The following is a 22,128-nucleotide window of genomic DNA, read 5'->3' as shown; positions in this document are numbered from 1 at the left end:
GCAAAATGGGAAGACTTGCATGGAGCTGAAGTAAATCAAAACTCACGTTCGGACCCCAAAATCATTCTAGACGATAACTGGCATTATTTCTGTTGTCACTCACTATGCCGCGCCCCTTGAAGGTGCACACAGTACAAAATTTCAGTTGTAGCTGTGAAGCAGCATGTCTCAACCTCGAGTAACTACATTGAGGGGCAGTAAGCAGGGGGGACACACAGACGAATAACCATCCGTGCTCACACTCACACCTAGGGACAATTTAGAGTGTTCAATCAGCCTGCCAAGCATGTTTTGGGATGTGGGAGTACCCGGAGAAAACCCACGCAGGCACGAGGAGAACAAGCAAACTCCACACAGGGAGGCCGGAGCTGGAATTCTCTGCACTGTGAGGTCGACGCGCTAACTACTGGATCACCGGGCCGCCCAAGAAGTCAAGTTTGGTCTTTGCACTTTCCATGACCAGGATTCGAACCAGGATTGCTGCGGCCACAATGCAGGGTGCTATCAACTACACGATCACGGCCTCGAGTAACTACAGTTTTAGTTACCGGTAATTTAAAATAAATAAATAAATAAACACCTTTTCTTTGCGTTCTCTTTCAATATGCGTTATCATGTTTTTTATACAGTTCAGTAGGGCTGGGTGATAATTAAATATCCATATGTTGCGATATTATCAATCTTCTGCCAAAATAATACTGATTAAAACAATTAAGAAATCAGCACGTAAGCCCTACATCGGCATTCTGCCTGCTGTCGGCAGAGGCTATACTAGGAAGTTAGACGCGTACCATCCACATAGGCACCGAAAATGACATGTGGAGGATAAAAATGTGTTTTTAGTGCACAACCATTTCTGGAAACCTTGTCTGCCGACTGTTTGAGAGTCTCTTTCCTTGTTTACATAGGACCGTCTCACTAGTGTAGAGTATGATTAACAGACAATGACGTGCTCATACAGTCACTCGAGAGGGGTAAGTGTTTAATTTTGGCAATGTGTGTGTGGGTGTATGTCTGTTTGCCGGGAAGTATCACAGAAACGAAAATACTTGATCTGTTTGCTGCATGTTAATCTGCTATTGTCAATCAGTGACTCATTTATCAAGGTGCAAAACAAACACGGTATGTTACTTTTGTTTTAAATCGCTTTAACTGTTGTAGGGCTATTAATAGTAGCATGCATATAATGTCACAATATTTGCTTTGAAATACCTTGAGGGTTCAGGTTACTCAAAATATCTCATAAACGCATATATTCTCAAAAACGCATTGATATACTGTATTCATTATTTTTTTAAGTACACACATTTGCCCAGCAAATATCACAAATGCTAACAAACTTTGATATTTTTCATTTCTTTATCATACAAGATTTAGGATCCGGCACATGAATAATTATGAGGTTGTGTTTCCATCACACAATAGTTGAATAGTTTACCCCCATAAAAATGTAATCGCTATCAAACAAATCCAAGTTTTAGAAAGTGTCCCGATACACTTCGAAACACACACATAAAAATAATACTTTGACCCGGATCATGTGGTGGGATGGAGGGCAAACATTCAGAAACAAGGCCACATAGTGGGTGGCAAAATGTGCAATCTTTATCCAATGTGCAGCTTGCTTCTTACATAATATGTTTACGCCACATTTGGCTCCTCATGTATCAAAACGACAGGCCAGCTCAGAGTTGAGTTTACGGTCAAGATTTCTTGATCAGATCCTTCAAAAGTTGAGTTTTTTGGAATGTGAAAATATTTTACAAATGAACCGATCATTCTTTAGGATTATGTTACATTCAATACATTTTATCAGACAAGAACATTTCATCAGTGTCAAATCTGCTTCGGGGGTTTCATTGTGTACACAGTTTAGAGGAGCAGTTTAAGTGGCAGTCAGTTTATCTAAGTCTTACATCTTCCTTCTGGAGCCATTTGTGGTGATGAATTGTTCAGTCAGTCTGCTCTCTTTACCATCATTAAAATCTGTTTGGACACGTTAGTTTTGGCCCCGACTGCCTGGAATGTACATTACAATTAGCACATGAAGATATTAACACGATACAAACACACTCTAATACAAGCAACATTTACGCTTGTTATTCTGCTACATTCCCATCACTGAGGTATTATCTCAATAACATGAAACTGCTTTTTCCAAACGTATTATTTTTTTTTTATGAATGGAAAAGTTTTGCCTTATGAGCCAAACATTGTTTTATGGCTGCAGAGCTCAGATCACTGGCCTGGTTTGTGGTCAATGTCTGTTGTGAAGTGAGAGTTGCAAGTGTACCTGAAGAGATTTCACTTTCCCATGAATGCTGTCCTGAGAAGCTCCCAGAGCCTCATTGGCCTCTGATGAGTCCGAAACAAAGACGGAGTCGTGTGACAAGGCTTTGCTGCCCAGGCTAATCTTTGACCTTTGGAAAACAGGAAACCGGGAGAAAACAACAACAAAACAAGTCACCAAACCAAATCAGACAAACCAATTGCCTGCTCTACTTCCATTTTTAAAGGGACATTTCGTTCTCATATTGTGGGTTCTTCCATTTCAAAAGTGGTGTATATTTATCGGAAGAGCCGAAGCAGGAAGTGGGAGTCACACGTTTTTTGTTGTTGTTTTTAAAGAAAGGAAATTAGCACTGTTCTGAGGAAGAGATGCGCCACTACTGAAAACAAATGCAGGAAAAGGCAGTCCTTTATTGCCGTGAGACTGGAAAAGCGGGCATGGACACTTAATATCACCGGAAGATCAGGAGATGGATGAAAAATAACACTTCAGTTGATAATCATGATGTGGACTCCTTTTTTAATGTTCTCCCTCACGAACTAAGATGATTATTACTTATATAATGCTAAAATAATCCCCGATCGATTTGGTTGTTTTCCAGCACTTGAAATACAAAATCAGTCAGTAAACTACAAATGTGACTTATGTTTAAGCATGTTGAATGCAATACCGAAGGTTGGATTGCATTTACGGATGACACTGATGGTATTGAATCTGTATTGGACATTCGGAATTTTTGGGGGGAGGGAAACATTCTTCGACAAGTTGTATGTTTGTTATTAAGACGCCACATTTGACATTTGTGATGTAAGATGTTGAGGTTGAATGGTCATCTAAATTGAGAACGAAACCGCATTTTTACTTGACTGACATTATGACACTTTCAGCACAGCCATATGAGCACGTGTAAATATGTGCGAGTCGGATCTTACCCTTTTTCCTTCTCAGAGCGACTGAGTGTATTGTTTTTGGATGTTTTACTAATATTGTCACTCGACTGGCTGCCTTGAAGCTCTGCATCATCCCCTGATGGCTCTTTTTTCTTCTTCCTGACAAAGAAGTTTTTAAAAGTCTGGAACTTGGACTTCTTCTTTCCTGAAGGAACACAAGAGAGGAGCATGTTTGAAAACGGCAGCCGTTTGAAACATGCTTGCAGATTTTTGCTCTCCTGTTGGTCATCTCCTGACTCATTCAAACAAATGCCACAGTGGTATTCTAATGAGGCAATTACACACACACACAGCATCTTTATACACTGCCATAATATGAAGTGCAGTTCCTGCAATTTGTCCGTTGGCTTTAATAACCCAGGTAGGCACTTGAAGAAAACCCACATGTGGATGCGTGCTCACACACATGAGCACATAAACACAACGCGTATGTCGGTAAAGGCTTTCTCAAGTGACTGCAGCTCCATTAGCACTGCGGTGGAAAACTCAACAACTTTTTTATAACCTTTTAAACAGCTACAAAGTGCTTGTAGTCAGAAGAGCACAAATGGAGGTGGTGGGGGAGCTGGGGCTAATGGTTCAGTGGAAGGTGATGAGACTGATTTTTCAAGACATAATGATGGAGGTAATTTAATGAAAAAGATTTGTTTTCATTGCAGCAATAACTATTTTCAGAATATCTAGTAATTATAGTGATAACCCAGTTATGCTTAGTTCACCTTATTAAGAACAGTAGTTATTGGCTCCGCAATAAGAGGAACACCATCATATTGGCCCTTGCCAACAAGAAAACGGTGCCGTTTCAGATTTGACCGAAGACTACGTTTAATGACATCAGCAACAAACAACAGAGGGCAAAAATGAAGGTATCAGAAAGTACGGGTGTCTTTTATTCTGGGAGAGACCTTAATGGACTGGTTACACTGGAGCCCGGACTTGACAAATTGTCCGGTCAACATTTGTGTTCACTTCAATGAATGGCATTCACATTGATTTGCATTTTGCTCTTTTACGTGGGGAAAAAGGGGAAAAAAACCCAACAAACAAATAAATAAATAAATAACATAGAAACACACACACGCACACACACATATATATATATGTATATAAAAAAAAAAATCCTCATCTCACCCCTCGGGTGGTGTCCGTCCCTCATTCAGCTCGGGTCCTCTACCAGAGGCCAGGAAGCTTGAGGGTTCTGCGCAGTATCCTTGCTGTTCCCAGCACTGCACATTTCTGGACTGAGATGTCCGATGTTGTTCCAGGGATCTGTTGCAACCACTCATCTAGTTTGGGGGTCACTGCCCCGAGTGCTCCGACCACCACAGGCACGACTGTCACCTTTACCTTCCAGGCTCTCTCCAGCTCCTCTCTGAGCCCTTGGTATTTCTCGGGTTTCTCATGTTCCTTCTTCCTGATGTTTCCATCACTTGGGACCGCTACATCCACTACAACGGCTTTCCTCTGCCCTTTATCTATGATCACGATATCTGGTTGGTTCGCCATTACCATCTTGTCAGTCTGGATCTGGAAGTCCCACAGGATCTTCGCTCTGTCATTCTCCACCACCTTTGGAGGTGTTTCCCATTTTGACCTTGGGGTTTCCAGTCCATACTCCGCATATATGTTTCGGTAGACTATGACAGCCACCTGGTTCCATGTAGGCTTTTCCTGCCAGCATCTTACACCCTGCAGTTATGTGTTGGATCGTCTCAGGTGCCTCTTTGCACAACCTACACCTTGGGTCTTGTCTGGTGTGGTATATCTGGGCCTCGATGGCTCTGGTGCTCAATGCCTGCTCCTGAGCAGCCAGGATGAGTGCCTCTGTGCTGTCCTTCAGGCCAGCCCTCTCTAGCCACTGATAGGACTTCTTGAGATCACCCACTTCAGTTATGGTCCGGTGGTACATCCCGTGTAGGGGCTTGTCCTCCCATGATGGTCCCTCTTCCAGCGCCTCATCTTCTGTTCCCCATTGTCTGAGACATTCTCTGAGTACGTCATCCGTTGGAGCCTTCTCCTTGATGTATTCATGGAGCTTGGATGTTTCATCCTGGACAGTGGCTCTCACACTCACTAGTCCCCGGCCTCCTTCCTTTCGGCTTGCGTACAGTCTCAGGGTGCTGGATTTGGGATGGAACCCTCCATGCATGGTTAGGAGCTTTCGGGTCTTAACGTCCGTGGTCTGAATCTCTTCCTTTGGCCACCTTATTATTCCTGCAGGGTATCTGATCACTGGCAGGGCATAGCTGTTTATTGCCCAGGTCTTATTCTTGCCATTGAGCTGGCTTCTTAGGACTTGCCTCACTCGCTGGAGGTATTTGGCCGTAGCCGCTTTCCTTGTTGCCAGTTCGAGGTTGCCATTGGCTTGTGGTATACCGAGGTACTTGTAGCTGTCCTCAATGTCTGCTATTGTTCCTTCTGGGAGTGAGACCCCTTCAGTGCGGACTACCTTTCCTCTCTGAGTCACCATCCGACTACATATATATATATATATATATATATATATATATATATATATATATATATATATATATACATACACAAACACACACACACACACACACGCACGCGCTGGGTGATCAAAGAGTTTTAAGCCGCACCATCACTTACATGTAAACTTCTATTTACCTCTATTTAACTTCTATCTAACTTGAAAGCACACTGCCTACAGTCGTTTTAACTGCTAAAATGTAAAAAAAGGTTTATAATTGCTCACTTTAACCAGGAGCTCGGCATCGTGGCCAAAATTCAGGTCAATTGGTGTCGTACAAAACAAATCCTCGTTGCTGACGACGTGTATCGCGTGCGTCCTACAGTTAAGCTCAGGAACTAAGTTGAGGAGAAGTTCTTTGTGGAGCAACTGTCTTTCATTTTTTTGCCATGCGTGATGGTGTGAGAGAGACCGCTTTCTAAGTTATGTATTAAATACAGATGTAAATACCTGGACCTGTTGATCTCTCATATTCAACTTTTGATGTGAAACACAATTGGCCTTACTCTTCCATTAATTTTGGAGGGGAATGTACAGTAAGTCAAAGACAACCTACCTCCTTGCCTAATCTGCTACATTGCCCAGTTCTTCGAATGAACTAAAAAGGCCCTTGAAGACACCATCTCTCAAAGTGCTTCATGTGTAAATCTAACAGAATTAGTCCAATACTTGTATATATTTGTATATTTCAGTCTATTTGAATTCCAAACATAATTTTGGGGTGCTATGTTGGGGTTATAAAATATTTGACATGAATCACATTTTACTTGTCTGAGTTGTATATCAGAGAATCCTTGAGCATTCCTTTGCGTCTCGATTGAACTAAATGAAAATATGTTTGGAATCTGAGGACAGGAGATGCACATCTTGTCAAGCAGTATTTCCCACACTTTATCCGTATGAGCTATTTTTGTGTCAAACATGAAGGAATGTATTTTTCCAGATCATCACTGTGTGTGTTGGCAACCGATTCTCATTATCCTTGTCTGTCAACACAAAGTGAACAGTTTTAGCTGGACTTGAAGAGCTTCCAGCATACTTTTGATGAGGCTTCAGAGGATTTTCACCAACATCAAAGTGAAAGTCAGGTGGAAACACTATCGGGTATTTTTATTCTGCTATTTCAGGTACAATATGTCACTCAGGTAAAAATTTGCACACAGAGACCGTTCATATCATGGAAAGTCAGCCTGAGTGACTGAAACGTGACATTTTACCTAATTACTGTTTTCCATTCACTATCATGACTTACACACATGCATGTTATCATTTAACTTGATGGTCATTTACCAACGGCACTCGCAGCGGGAAAACGATGACCTTTGACAAGGGAGGAAAAAAAAAGGGTGGTAAAGCAGATCAACACCGACATTGCATCAGCGTGTGTTCGGACTGAAACTATGAGGTCATGTTGTATCTGAGAGCAGTTGGCCTCATGACTTTCGAGCAACTGGAAGGACAACATGTAATAAACAAGCAGCAGGAGAACAGCCTAGAACGACATTAGGAGTTCTAAATTAACACAAGTTTTTTAAAAAACAACATTCGATACAGCACAATGCATTATTTCTTCCAAGATTTCCGAGGTGAGTCATACCTCTTGAATGAATGGACGGATGAATGAATGTCGATTTTAATTCATCCAGTACTAGATATACACTGTAGAAATCTATACCAGTGGAGCCACAATCATCTATGCTCCGCTTAATAATACAAAAAATGCCTTTCTCTCTGTGCATCCCAGTTAGTAGTGCATGACGAATACCGGTAATTGGCGACCACTGCTCTTTGTCTAAGCCATCTCGTTCTGCAGATCGAGAAACAGAACATTCGATTATAATTAGATACTAAAGGGAGATAAGTCACCTGTTTACTGCTCTAATTGGAACCAAGCTGAACACAACAGGACATGATGTGAGAGGGGTACGCGACACTGCCTCCTTGTTATGATCATATCATCCATCAGTGAGTCTTATTTATCTCTGTGACAATGTGATGTGCTTGGGTATGAGAGATGATGTTAGGTTTCTCTGCTTCTTCATTTCCTGCTAGCAGCTGCAGTAAGGCCATCCAAAATATCTGCAGTGGCCAGGCAATCTCAGCTCTGCGTGACACTGACAAAACATAATTTTATTTCAATATAGTATCCTGAGCAGCACGGTGATCGACTGGTTAGCATGTTCGCCTCACAATACAGAGGTGCAAGGTTTGATTCCGAGTCCCAGCCTTCCTGTGTGGAGTTTGCATGTTTTCCTCGTGCCTCCTACATTACACAAACATGCATGGCAGATTAATGGAACACTTTAAATCATCCCTAGGTGTGACTGAGTACAAATGGTTGTTCGTCTCTGTGTGCCCTGCGATTGGCTGGCAACCATTTTAGGGTGTACCCCACCTATTGCCCGAAGACAGCTGGGATGGACTTCAGCATTCCCCGCGACCCTCGTGAGGATAAGCGGCTCAGATAATGGATGGATGGATGGATAATACCCCATTGAAAATATCGTCAGCTATTCTATTAATCTGGAGCCCAACTTCTGAATTTTAAAGTTGTGAAATGTTATCAAATTATATTGACATTACATTCTGGGATTCAACATACTTAGTTAACACAAAAAAAATTACAATTGTACGTTACTTCCACCCACTACGAGATGACATGAGACTTTGGTTTAAGAAACAATCTTTTTGACCCTAGAGCCCAACTTTTCCTGTACAAAGTGGCACATGGGCCCATTAAAATATTTATACTCAACATTGATTCAATGATGTAACTCTGGTTACATTTAAGAAGCTAAAAACAAAACCACTAAGAACAAACATCACAAAGTGATATATGTTGACTAAGAGTAAAGCCAGAACTTTACCATATATTGCGTTCACTGAATTAATATACCTGAGCACTCTTCTGCAATCTCAGCAGGCTCCTGGTTGGCCATCACATCTGGAGGTCCGGACGCCATGGCGGCAGGGTCACTGCTGCAAAAGAGATGAGCACGGTGAGCCTCTGCATCACTGCAATGATTTATTGAGTCGAAACCGTAACTATTTGAATCCATGTATGGAAGGTATCCGTAGGATAAACGTACTGTGTTTTGCCCTCCTGGGGCTGAAGATTTCTATTCGAGCTTCATTGTGCCTCATATACTGTCGCTGCCTGCCCACTTGTACGGGAACTGCACTGTGATTACAACTGCATTGTAATCACATGATTACAATGAGATTCAAGTGTAATTCAAGTGAAAGTGTCTTGTGGCTGGATGGGATGAACTATTTTCAGTTACGGCAAGGGGTTTCTATTTTTACTCCAAAACGAGAACCTCAAACACAATCAAGTTCGAATACTGTCATCCCATGGGGCACCTGAGCTATATTTAAATTATCGGCTGCTGCTGATGCCCATGTACTGTGGCTCAGCCAGGCAGGGGAAAACATGCCCGTATGAAAAGTACCTGCAGTATCTTTTGAAACGTTAATCATTGATCTCACACCAGGAAGTTTGAGCCATGTGACAATATGGCCACAACGCGTTGCAACGGTAGATGAAAGAAGAATGCGATGCCCAGTCATGACTATTCGAGTTTTTAGGTTGACATCACAGACAAATTGTCATGTCACAATGGTGTTTTTAAATCATTCTTTCCTCGACACTTGATGTTATCGTTATTTAGGTGTTCAGAAAGGTGATCATTAATAAAATACTGAATCACAAGTGTTGGAAGATAGAACCACAGTATGTGCATCTCTCAAAAAAGAAAGAGTTCTGTCTAATACAATGTTTCATACGATGCAACAGTCTTTGAAATATATGTGTGGAAATGGATTACCGTAAGCATTATTCAAGTCATTGGCTTTCAGACATGGAGAAATAAAATTGCAAATGTGACGATTCTATTATTGATACATTTTGGCTGCTATTTGAATCGCATACAAATCTAAAACCTCATATAATAATGAGGAGGCACAGTTTTGTTTTATTTTATTAAAAACAGATGTAAATGTTCAACTGGGGTGATTTCTTGCTGCACTGTTTTTGAAAAAATGTTGTTTTTAGACTGTTTCCAAGTCGACCATGCTCGCCATGATGATTGTTTCTGTTGTGAAGGGGGCTTCTCTTTTCCCACAAAGGAAGCAGCTAACATGTTTCACCTGTGTTTAGATTATTGCCGCGAACGGAACGTTCTGGAGTTTGTCAACACCGAGACGGCCTTTCTACAACAACCAATTTCACCAACCCCTTTGCAAAAACTCTTCTTCCCCATTCTGCACAGCAGAGAGAATTAGTCGAAACAATTTGGTTTTAAAGAGCATTTTATCATGTCACACAGACATATTATCAGTCATGAGCTAAAAAGCAGTGATGGAATCATTTCCGTATGGAGTAGAAGACAGGAAACAATAACGTTCTCAGGAAACACCATGATGAACACTCAGTAACATGAGTGCTCGGCAAAAATGCTCTACAATACATAAAGCATTGACAATAACTGGTGTAAAATGCATATACACATAGACAATAAATGGAATATACACTGCAATTATATTGAATAAAATGGCGTGCTTTCCTCTTGACAGAAGTGAAACATGAATACGCCTGAGGTGGACATACTTGACAATTTGCGCTGTACCTTTCGATCAAAGGTGCTCCACTTTCGTTTTGAAGGTGGCAGCAATCCACATTTTTAAACTGTTGTCAAATTTCTAAAACTAATCAGGAAGTTCAGACATCTGAGGTTCGGTAAATCGAATGCTACAAACAGCAGCAACAACAAACAGATGCTGATCATGTGCTTGTCGATCTGTGCCTAAATGTCACACTGAGGGGCACAAATAGACACGAGGAAACATCTATATACAATTGAAAATCAAGCCGTAGGTCTGATTTTCACAAGTCCCAGCCGATCACTCCATGACTTTTGCCAGTGTGTCTTTGTTCATACACTAACATCCAAATAAGGCTACAAGTGGAATGCGCTCCATGCACTCTTTTTGTTTAGGTCAGTGTACTCAATGCATATTTTGAGATGACTTTCAGGGCTTCAAATGACTAAAAAGACATGTCAAAGAAAGATTGCTGGTATGTGAGATAAAGTAGCAGCTGCTAATCTTAAGAACTCAGGACATTCATTGAAAAGATCATCTGGTTTGGGCCCCCTGCCCATAATTTCTATTTAGTTGAGTCATTAGAGGTGGATCCAAATTCTGTTCTAATTAAGGATCTCCTGCACCCCACAATTTTCTATCCGGCCCAGACGATTTAGTTTGTCGGAAGTCCTTTTTGGAGGACTTAAATTCCATTATGCAAAGGAGAAACCAAAGGAGAGAGGTAAATTTCCCCAGTGTGGGACGAATAAAGGATATCTTATCTTAGAAGTAATTGCTCCTGATTTGCGAATTCCATCATTCGTGGGGATGAGTATTGAATGACACGACAATGATGAGTTTTGGTACAGTATAATGTAATGAGACATGATCAAGAACAGTGTTCCCGCAACCACCGGGCCACTTATGGGGAGGGTCACGGCAGGCCGCACAGATAAAAGGAAAAACAATATTACAGTACTTACGGCTTATTTATGTACTATCCAAGGTTGAAAAATATTTGATATTAAAAGGTGACAGGATTCTCACCGTTACATCTGTCTATGACTGACTCTTGATGCATGTCTATTTGTCCTGGTTGCGTAATGCTAATATTAAATCCAGAGGGTAGCAAAATGATGAAAATAAACAGACGTATTTGGAAAGTTTCTTTGCGATGTGAAAAAGAAATCAACACAAGAGCCAATGCCCAAAAAGAAAAAGGAAGGTGCATTTTACAGATAATACACAAATAACTACTTGAAATCTGGATTTACGCCGACAGGTGATTCCCGCGCCTAAATGAAGCCTGTTCTGCACAATATGCTGCGAGTGGCGGCTCTTCAATGTGTCAATGAAGTCTTGAAAACTGATTTGTCAACAAAGTGCCTGCGGAGCGTCACACTTGCTGGTGAATCGTAAGGTAATTCAATATTGGTGAAAAAAAACAATGTTGAATTTGTGTTTATTGCTGGAGCTTTGTACTCTCCCCACTGCCCCACAGTGATATTTGAAGGACAGTTGAAATATTAATACACTAATTTGTATGCTGATCACGACGGACACCATTTTATGTTCACTGTTCATTCTGCTTTTTTTGACACTCCAGCATTTTTTTGTAAATAGGTTTGACTTTTTCAGCTTTTTTTGGGGTGTTTTTTCTTATTGTAACGTGCCATTAATTTGAGTCATACTGATGCGATGACATAACGATTAAAAGTACATCACTAAATAAATAGAAAAAAATATTTTGGAAAACATACCCATATACATTGGCTGGCAACCAATTCAGGGTGTCCCCCGCCTGCTGCCCGAAGACAGCTGGGATAGGCTCCAGCACCCCCCGCGACCCTTGTGAGGATCAAGCGGTTCGGAAGATGTATGAATGAATGAATACCCATATACATGAAAGCAATGTCAAACCAATCTTTGACACTTTTCAACACCTGCCAAGACTAAACACCATTTTCAGCATTTTGATGGAAATGACAACTGATAATTTTTGGTAAAACTTCATCTTTTAACAACATTTATCAAAACGGGTTTTCAGGTTCCATGATACAGGAGCGCCAAAGCCACAATCCTTTTGACTTGTTTTCAGTTTAAAATGATATTGCATGAAGCCCAATTGCTACACCCCTCCCCTCATTTATGCAACATTCAGTTTTTGTGTGTTCATAAATTTTGCACGACAAAAGTCCTTAGTACTGTCCAGCCCAAGACATTCACAACGTTTCGTAGCCTTATTTTCTGTGGAAACGTCAGGGGTCTGGCTGTCTAAATGACTGACCTTCGCCCGCTTCCAAAGCTGACTCCCCACGGCGACATCCTCCGCTTCATCTACGAGAAAGTTGGGGGACGATGAAGGAGAACGATGGAAGAAAAAAGATTTGCAGTCACGATGAGGTCATTCATGAAGCGCAAAGGAAATGACAGAGAGCGATCCTATGAGAAAACAGTGGGGACAAATAAGAGGGAAAGAGCAGAAGAGGAGTGGGGATCACAGATGGTATTGTGGGAAAAAGCAGCATGGAAGAAAAACAAAAGGCAGTTAGATAAACTGACAATCAGGAAGAAGGAAAGCAGAAACAGAAGAGCCCTTTAAGTATAAAGCACCAGTGTGTTTTTGAACCAAACATGTCAAAAGTCCCATTGCAGCCCCTTACACGCTAACCATCTGACCAGTTTTTTTACTGCCTTTTTACTAGCTTGGTGCCTCGTGTGTAAGGTCCTGGCATCAGATGGCGTGTTCTAGTCGAAGCAGAAATTTGCCAACTTCTGAGGCATAACAGACAGAATGCGCCCAGTGTGCATAAGTGTGCAGTCGAACATCTGAGACCCACACTGTTTTGTTTTGAATTTGAATAAGGCCACACATTAATAATTATTATCTTTGCGTGGTGTTAATGCACAAACCAATGTCCTACTTCAGTAAATTTGACAGTGACAATTTTTTTGGGGACAAATAAATAAATTACATGTATTTGCACATTCAGTATTTTGTGTCACGTGGCTGTCAGAATGTCTAATGCGGACTTTGCCCTGCAAAATGCCTGCTAGGCTTGCTTGTGGGGGGGAAACAAAAGCTACCTTTGGAAACATCGGGAACATGGAGGAGAAAAAGCATCCTGTACGGACTTCACAGGCAGAGGCTATTGAACACTGTTAACCAATGAACTACACTATATTGAAGGAGGCTGATGGCAAATAAAAGAAACAGGTGACTGCGGCAACATAGAGACTGAGCAGTAACACTGAATGGTCCGGAGCCAATTCATGCCAACAAGGCAAGCTAATATTAGCATGCGTGTGTGTACTTTTGTCATCTCCTGCAGTGTATCCTCAAATGTTAAAATCGTGTGGCAATGTCCAATGAGCGACTTGCGGTGGTAGAGCGTGGATGAACGGATCATCTCGAGCCTTTAATTTTCCAAGCCATTTCCCTGGCACTTTACTCGGGCTGGACAACTTCATTGATATCTGAAAACAATTAGCCTCGTGAAATATTTCAAGCCACACACACACATTACTAGGAAGTGAGAGGGCAAATGGGAGAAAACACTGAAATAAGAGTAGACAGCAAGTCAGAGTCCTGAGTAAGAAGCCTTGGGTGGGCCGGCAGTGGGGGGCAGAAAGGAAGGGAGGATAAAGGGGGCATCAACTTGGGGGCATGCGGGGTCAAGCATACAGGATGTGTCCTTGAGATAGACACAGGAAGGGCTCAACTCATACTACAGAACCCTTGGGAGACATTGTTGCACCGCCGTGTCCTGGTCCGTTGGGGGTTTGGGTGTGAAAGAACTTTTTTAATGTGTTGTATTTATTATTTATTTTACTTGTTATTTAAGTAGACACATTATTACAAAACAACGACAATATAAAATTTGAACAAAGCGGTTTGCATATATTTCCACAAAACTCCAAGGCACTCAAATAATATCTCAGGAGATTCATAGAAAGGACCACGACGTGCTAATCGTCCGACATGGACCCATAATGATGGGTTTGCTGTGGAACAACAGAAAAGACTACACCTTGCTAGGCTAATTGAGTGATCGCGCCCAAATGTTTATGAATGAAAAAAATCTCCCCACTGACAGTAAAGCATGTATCAGGTCTTTCAGAAGAGTGGAAGCTGTTTTAGCTACAAAAATATGTTTACGAAACAGAGATGATTGTGCACCGGTGTAGAAGGTTCCCCTCTTGTATTGGTATAAATTAATCAGACAGAATATAAATAATTTGCTAGCACCAACCAGTAGTGAACAAAAATATAAATCAACACGTACAATCTGTGAGTACGAAATGGATGCCTGACACTTGCAAATGTGTTTGAATCCATTTTTGACTGTGTTGGAAGATTTCACGAGAAGCAGCCCCATCTTTAGCTTTAGTTCACATTTGAAAAGACGTTTCCTCATTCTGGCAGTCTGAAAGCGTTCACTTTATGCAAAGTTCGAAAATGCAAAACCACAAATGCCACATAGAGACCTAAGGCTTCATTTTGCTAGGCATTCTTAGGCATCGGATTGCTCTCATTTGCCTGTCTAATAACTTGGAGTTAGTTAAAAATAAATTCAATGTTCTCTCAAAATCACTCTTGTGTCAACATAGTATTACTGAACTGGAACACACCAGCTCTTGTCTAGGCAAGTGAAAATGTGTATGTGTGTTTGTGCCAAAAATCTTACGTAACAATGGATTAGCACATCAATGCCTGCCTTTATTAGGCAGATAAAACAACATCCATTGACAGGGCCACACATGGCCTTGCAACGAGTAAGGTATGCCTCAGGGCAGTGGGTCAAATTAGACCATCAAAACGTGTGCTGAGGTGAGACGTGTTCAGATGCCTACAGAACAGATGGATGTGTGCAAGGAAACGGTGGAATGGGTGTAGTTTGTTCTTATGGCCCCTGCCTGAATGACGTAACGCAAATCCAGTCTAATTCGCCTTAATTCCTCAATGAAACCAGTGTCACCAGACTCACTGAACCACAAGCGCACAACCGCACTTCCAGGCTCAATAATACAACTGCGACTCGACAATAGCAAACTTCCCTTAGCTACTGTATGTAAGAACAGTTATCTGGACATAAAAGTATATTTGCGCCTTTCTAAATCTGATTTAAAAAAAAAAGACGACAACTCCAAGTACCGCGACTGCTGAATTTGATGAGGTGATCACGATTGATTCCAGAGCTTCAAAAAAAGAAGCAGAAGAGATGGTGTCGAGGGTGACACGACTGACGCCTTTCATTTTGAAGATGAAATGTTAGCGTTAACGTGATCGAAATGGTCAACTATACTGAATGTTGATCAATGTTCTTATTGACTACACATAACGTGTTGAGGTGTTTTACTTGTGTGGTAAATAATGTTTAAAGATTCCGAGGAATTTATTTACTTTGAGGAAAGAGTAGAATTTTCTCAAATTCACACTTTTTGCTTGATGCGATATATTTTACCCAAATTGTTTATCTTTCCAGATGGTTCTGACACTGAACGAAGGGATGGAGACATTCCTGCAAGGTGCAGCCTTCAGCACTCGTACTCAAGCTGCAACTGATAGCAATTGTTCATGTCCAAACATAAGCAAGCTCTGACATCGTATCTCACATCGCTTAGCTTTGCCGACCTTGCAATGAACAACATCCTGCATTGTGCTTCGTGCCGTCAAAGATCCGATTAGCATCTTTTCCTCACGCTGTGTTTTTACACAGAAAGCAAATTGTAGCCCTGCATAGTAAGGCCAGATGAGAAGCAGAGCAGTGTAAGCGCATATGGATTCAGTTTGGTCATGTGGCGTTGGTGACTCGATGATCAACCACAGGCCTTCAATTTAAAACGAGAGGGTGGTGATGCCAAAGGGACTCGAGAAAGAATGTGTCATTTCATTCTATGAGGCTATGAGAATAAACGGGTACATATATGCAACAATGGCACTGGCTCCATTCTAAGACATGAATAGCGGTAGCATAAAGTTACAATTTAAACATGCATTTCCAAAATTACAGTTACCTTGTCAATAAAAAAGGGCCAACATAAAACAATTTTATCTGTTTTCAGTAATTTAAATGCAAACCCTGCTTCAGGGGTAAAAGACAGACTTGTACATTAAGTCCATGAGCCGCGACCATTGTTCAATTGAGCATTTGTGTGCTATAAAAAAAATGATGAGATATCGATTTCTTCATTTATTTTCTGATCCAAGGGTCGTGCGGGTGCTGGAGCCCATCTCAGCTGTCTTTGGGCTTTTGGCGGGGGACACCCTGAACCGGTTGCCAGCCAATTGCAGGGCACACAGAAACAATCAACCATTCGCACTTCCACTCACACCCAGGGACAATTTAGAGTGTTCAATCAGCCTACCATGCATGTTTTTGGAAAGTGGGAGGAAACCAGAGTACCCGTAGAAAACCCACGCAGACCCGAGGAGAACATGCAACATGCCGGAACTAGAATTGAACCCGGTACCTCTGCACTGTGAGGTCGATGCGCCAACCACTGGCTCACCGGGCTGCCTTGGAGATAATATGCCAAACCATATCTGCACTCGATGAAAAAAGTGGCAACCAACTATTCATTTTACTATTCAAACTGTATCTTGAAAAGAAATGCATACTTTAAACTACCACAATGTATGCACATGTGAGATGCAGGTATTATTTTGGTCCACTTGGCGTCGCCATCCTCAGTTTCTATGACGCGTGAGGACCTGCCCTGTTGAGTCATCGAATCAGAATGTGGAGTTGGCTGGCAGTGAACTGGTTAAACTGTTCGCCGCTCTGCGTGTTGAGTGACGATGTCAGATGAGGCCATTGGCAGGTCGTCTCAAGAATGTGCTTCTTTTTACTGCGTTTTGTTATTGCAATTGAAAGTGCACCAGCGGCTGTGTCTACGACTACATTCCCTGGACCCTAACCACTTGTGGAGAGATTTCAGAGATTCACTTTGTTCTAACTAATGGTGGTAGGCTATAATAAATTAGCTAACAATGTTAATTTAACCATAGAAGTGCATTTTTATAACTTAAGCCAGTTGGACGTTGCTACAGGTACATTGCCCTTTAGCCGGTTTTATTATCCAAACTTTGGATATTCTCAGTCTGCGTCTCTTTTGTCCTGGCTAGCGCGGATTGAAATGTGAGTCTGTAGTAGCAGTGCGTGGGAAAAATACAATAATAAATACATTTTTAGAATAATTTCAAAAATGTGTCATTGATTAATATGTGGGGACATTTTATTGGCCCACCTTGTATATTATATAAACAGTATGAGATACTGTATATATAATATACAAGGTGGGCTAATAAAATGGATACACACTGAGTATGTGTGTGTGTATAAATACACACACACACACACAAAAACATAGATGGAACAAACTTCTTCGGTTTGACAGAAACATAGCGAGAATGTGTCACTCAGTTATTACTTCACTATCTCGCCTCTTTGTTCGCCTGCTCATCTGTCTTTCCAGTCTCACTTGGAAACAGGAATCTTTGGCCAACATGCTCTTCATCCTCTTCAGATGCTCATCAGAGTATGACTAAAGGCAAAAAACGAATGTATTTTATTCTTGGAATTCTAATTTTATTAGAGACATAAAAAAAAAAAGTGAGATGTGCTTTGAACGATCAGCGTGATCAGGGTGAGAAGTTTGATTTTGAGGCTGTTTTCCACATAGGTAATCCAACAGTCACAAGGCAGCTGTGGCCACAAGTTGAGTCTTTCAGGCCTACACCAAAGTGAACTAGTCAAAGCCTGAATAGCTGCGGGGAAATCAATCAATTGGAAATTTGAGGAATTTGTCAGAGAGGATATCCTCAACCGTGTTCTACTTCTCGCTGGAACAATCACATGAGCTTTTACAATGTCTTTGACAAAGCACAGTACTTTGTAAAATGAAAATATACATTTCACAGAAAGCTCTCCTCCAACTTGGATACTCCTCTCTTATTGGTTCGGATAGAACCTCTCTCTTATCTTCATGCAAAAGCCTACTTGAAAACATGTTCACTTGCCCTCTGGAATGCTTTTCCAAACTGTTGTTAGATTTGGGGATTTTTTTCATTGGGCACCTCCATCCACCACATTCTCTTCTCCTCCCCACCTCCGATCACACACACTCCCCTGCTTGAAATGCAAAAGTGTTCTTAGCAACGGACCTTACAAGGACTCCAGACAGAACCTGACCAAACATTGTCATCCGTCATGCTGCCCTGTCTACACAATATTCAATGACATCTGCATCACCATTCCTTCTAAATAAACTAAGCCCCCTTCTGCTGCAGTGAGCCTCTGCTTGTGCAGTACATTTAAAAATAATATTCATCTAACATTGCAAAATGAAACTCAATTCTTAACAATGTGTGACAGATGGGCACCCACTGACATAAAAAATACATTAATTACGCCATATCGCAATTTATCACACAAACACACACAGAAAATATTAAGCAGCTTTGCTCGATTATGCAGAAAGTAATAATGCTGGCACGAGCAGCCCCATTCATTGAAAAATTGTCTGGGCCGTGTATATCAAGCTGATTTTTGTGGTCCATTTTAGGTACAAATTCATCCGGCACGATCTCAGCTCCAAATTTCTTTGTGTCAGTGGTGAAAGAACTCAAAAGTAAAGTCGCCTTTCGTTTCAAGAAACGAGGGTGGGAGAATCAGGCACAATTTTAGTTTTATCCACTGGAGCAAGATCATCATTTTTCGACAGCATGATGCTATTTGTGTTGATGTTGCATTATTCCACATTTTTTTTCACTTATTGGTCAAGGAAAGAGACTCAAATTCCCAAATTCCCTCAACTGAGTGACGATCTCATGCAAACACTAACATCCAGCTTTGAAAATAGTTTTTCAAATAACATATTTGATGTGTAACTGTCGTAAACTTGTGTTTTCTCACATCTAAAATGAATAGAAAAGAGGACAAATGTATTTTTTTTCAAGCAGGCTGAGTGGCTGTCTCGGTTAAACTGATCCCCTCAGTATGAGCTCACTTTCTCTCCATGTGTCACATCTAACAAAACAAATGTTTCTCCGTGTCATATCTGCCAAGTGAACCCTAAAGCTTACACTGTTGTCTTGTCATGAAACTCAGAGCAAAAATAAAGAAACGTAAACTGGTAAGCAGGGCACGCCACATCTAGTAGGAAAAATGATGCTTGACTGGATCTTAAGTCGCTCAAAGTGCTCATTATGCGAAACCTCTGTGCTCCAATCACACTGCCAAGCCCAGTCAAGTGCTATATATATATATATATATACTAGCTGGTTCGCCGCCCTCCGGGCGGCTCATCAGCTAGTTCCTGCGGAAGGCTGGTAAGGTGGGCCTTCGGCCCACAAAAGTGTTGTTGCTTGGTTCAACTTTTTGTTCATCTTCATTGCTTATCGCGAAAATAAAGAGATGTTTAGCTCTACTAAATAACTAACAATTTCATTGCAATGCTTGTGGGTAGACAACATTTATTCGCTAAGATGCCCGCGCGATCGTAGTGAGCCACTGCCTGAGCGGCGCGCAGCGGCGCGGTGAAGTAGGTACGATTTGAAAAGGGATAGACGGAAGGACAGACCGCGTGCGGGACGACGCGCAATATATATATATATATATATATATATATATATATATATATATATTGTGTAAGTAAATCAAAGCGTAGGGAGTAAATAACTGAGGTGACTTGAGCAAGATCCAATGCAAGCCATCAAGTGAGCAATAATATGACAGATGTTGAGTCACGTTCATCATCCTAATATGCAACACAACCACGACCAATAAAAAAAAAGCAGGCTCATTTCTGAAATTGTCTGACCAAACTTTTACTCACAGCGTAAAAAACAAAAACAGTCCATCAGCTCTGAGTCATCCAGCTGACTGTCAGTGCCAACCACGAGTCATCGACTGTCTCAATAAACAAAGACAAACGAAAGCTTTCATCAGCCTCGATTCTGGAACAAAAGACAGATTCAACTCTATGCGGTGACAACATGCCATACCAAATTAAAAGCCAGTGCACTTCGATCAATGAATTGAAATTTTACTAGCACGGTGCAAACTTAAAATTACTGTCCAGTGCACTCCAGCTCATTTGCGGCCATGCCATCCATTTAATGTGGAAGAAAATGGCACATCTGTCTTTCGGAAGAGACAAAATTCTTGTTCTGGTGACTTGACAAACATTGACTGACAAATGAAAAGCGAGACTTACTTTTTGCTCTTGAAGCATCCATACATTCCGACCGTGCTGTAGAATGATTACAATCTTGGTACTAACAATGAAAGATGTCTTTCTGCTCTGTGCAACAGCAGACACTCTTAAATCCCCTTTAAACTTCTGAGAAGCAATGACCTCTCTCTGTCTTGAAGTAAAGTTATTTGTGCATGTGTGCATGTGTGCGTGTGCGTGTGCGTGTGTGTGTGTGTGTGTACACGTCACTCTCATCACAGTCAAGCCATCCTCTGAGGTTCCTCCCACTTATAGGACTTCACTGGAGTCAAATTACATACAGAATTCCCTTTCACCAAATGTTGGCCAAATGAAAAAAAGAAGGAGGAGGGGGGGGAGCTTCGGTTTGGAGGAGGCTGCAGGAAAGCAAGCCATACTCTACCGCTCCAGAATGTGCATGCACAATACCACAAAAGCATTCATTCTTTTCATATGAGTCAGGATTTGGTGAGTCTTTCAAAACAGTTTGTCTTTTTTTTCCCTTCGGTAGCTTGCGGGCGATTGTCTGAGGGTTACCGTGATGTTGAACTAAAGGGGAAACAGTGGACGACATGACTAAGTGGCTGACTGCTGCATGCCTCGCTCCTCTTGTCCTGGTCACCATGGATGGTAATGCTGCAGAGGGAGGAGGGCAACAGGAGGGCCGCAGGAGGGAACTGGGCGAGACTGCGCACTAAACTTCCTCCCTTCTGTCTTCTTAAATTGTTTATATTATAAATTCTATTGGCTTGGAACTTGTTTATAGAGTTAAACTTGCTGCTTATCTGTGGGTCTTACTGTCTTCAATGTTGTCGTTGGTGAGTTTAAAATGTGATATGAAATGAATACACAGGATGGAAGTTAAGGTCGTTTTGGAAAATAGGCTTTTCAATGGTTAGCCTAAATCAGCGGTTCTTAACCTGGGTTCGACGGAGCCTCTGTCAAGGAGGTTAAGGCACACCGTAATCAACATGCCAATTAGTAATGACACGCCTGCTTGGCCATCACTGGCTGGTTCATTTTGTGCACAATTAAAGAAAACATATACTTATGTGTTGAAATTTTATTTGTTTCTGTTTTTAATAAATGTGTTTTTTAATGTCTTGAACTTGTTAAAAAAAATCATATTATTTTTCGCTAATGAAGGGTTCGGTGAACTGGTTGGGTTCGGTACCTCTAACAAGGTTAAGGACCACTGGTCTAAATAAAGTTGAGTCTCTGGCAGGCCTTTCCATCCATCAAGTGTGAAAAAAAAAACACACCAAAGTAAATCTTTCAAGCCACTTTTTTTTGGTTTGTTTTTTTGTGTTCATACACATTGTAAGAAGTGCTGCATTCATGAGTAAAAATAGTTTTTATGGGCACTCAATTTTCATCCCAGGTCCCTGCAAGAAGGTACTCCAGTACAACACTGAGGCTCCGCTCACAGTCGTTATGGTAACAAAAGCAATATTTGCTCCTGGCCTATAGGCCAATCGTATGGCGACAGGGCCGGCCGCCCCCTCAAAAATGGCGAACATCAGTGACACAAGTGCCAGATATGTACTATAATTCTTGATCCTTGGGATATTTTGATAAATGTATGTCAGTCAAAG

The 22,128-nt window shown here is 41.4% G+C and overlaps 1 protein-coding gene across 6 annotated transcripts in view; it reads right to left on the bottom strand.

Moving 5' to 3' along the window:
- zgc:66433 (uncharacterized protein LOC321250 homolog) overlaps positions 1 to 22,128 on the bottom strand; it is a 45,756-nt gene that overhangs the window by 11,740 nt on the left and 11,888 nt on the right. For 2 of the 6 annotated variants that reach the window (XM_052070869.1, XM_052070877.1), the window contains exons 1-5: positions 20,537 to 20,765; positions 12,603 to 12,652; positions 8,628 to 8,707; positions 3,223 to 3,385; positions 2,294 to 2,420 (exon numbers count right to left, since the gene is read on the bottom strand). In XM_052070869.1, coding sequence (XP_051926829.1) covers positions 2,294 to 2,420; positions 3,223 to 3,385; positions 8,628 to 8,707; positions 12,603 to 12,652; positions 20,537 to 20,719 — 603 coding nt within the window. In that variant the 5' untranslated portion in view covers positions 20,720 to 20,765. Of the gene's footprint in view, positions 1 to 2,293; positions 2,421 to 3,222; positions 3,386 to 8,627; positions 8,708 to 12,602; positions 12,653 to 20,536; positions 20,766 to 22,128 lie in introns of those variants that run through there. The other 4 variants (XM_052070894.1, XM_052070900.1, XM_052070886.1 and 1 more) reach the window with 4 other exon arrangements.

Source organism: Hippocampus zosterae, chromosome 1 (genome assembly GCF_025434085.1).
Source record: "Hippocampus zosterae strain Florida chromosome 1, ASM2543408v3, whole genome shotgun sequence".
Classification (NCBI taxonomy): Eukaryota; Metazoa; Chordata; class Actinopteri; order Syngnathiformes; family Syngnathidae; genus Hippocampus; species Hippocampus zosterae.
The sequence above is the reverse complement of the archived record's forward strand: the minus strand, read 5'-3'. Positions and strand labels throughout refer to the sequence as shown.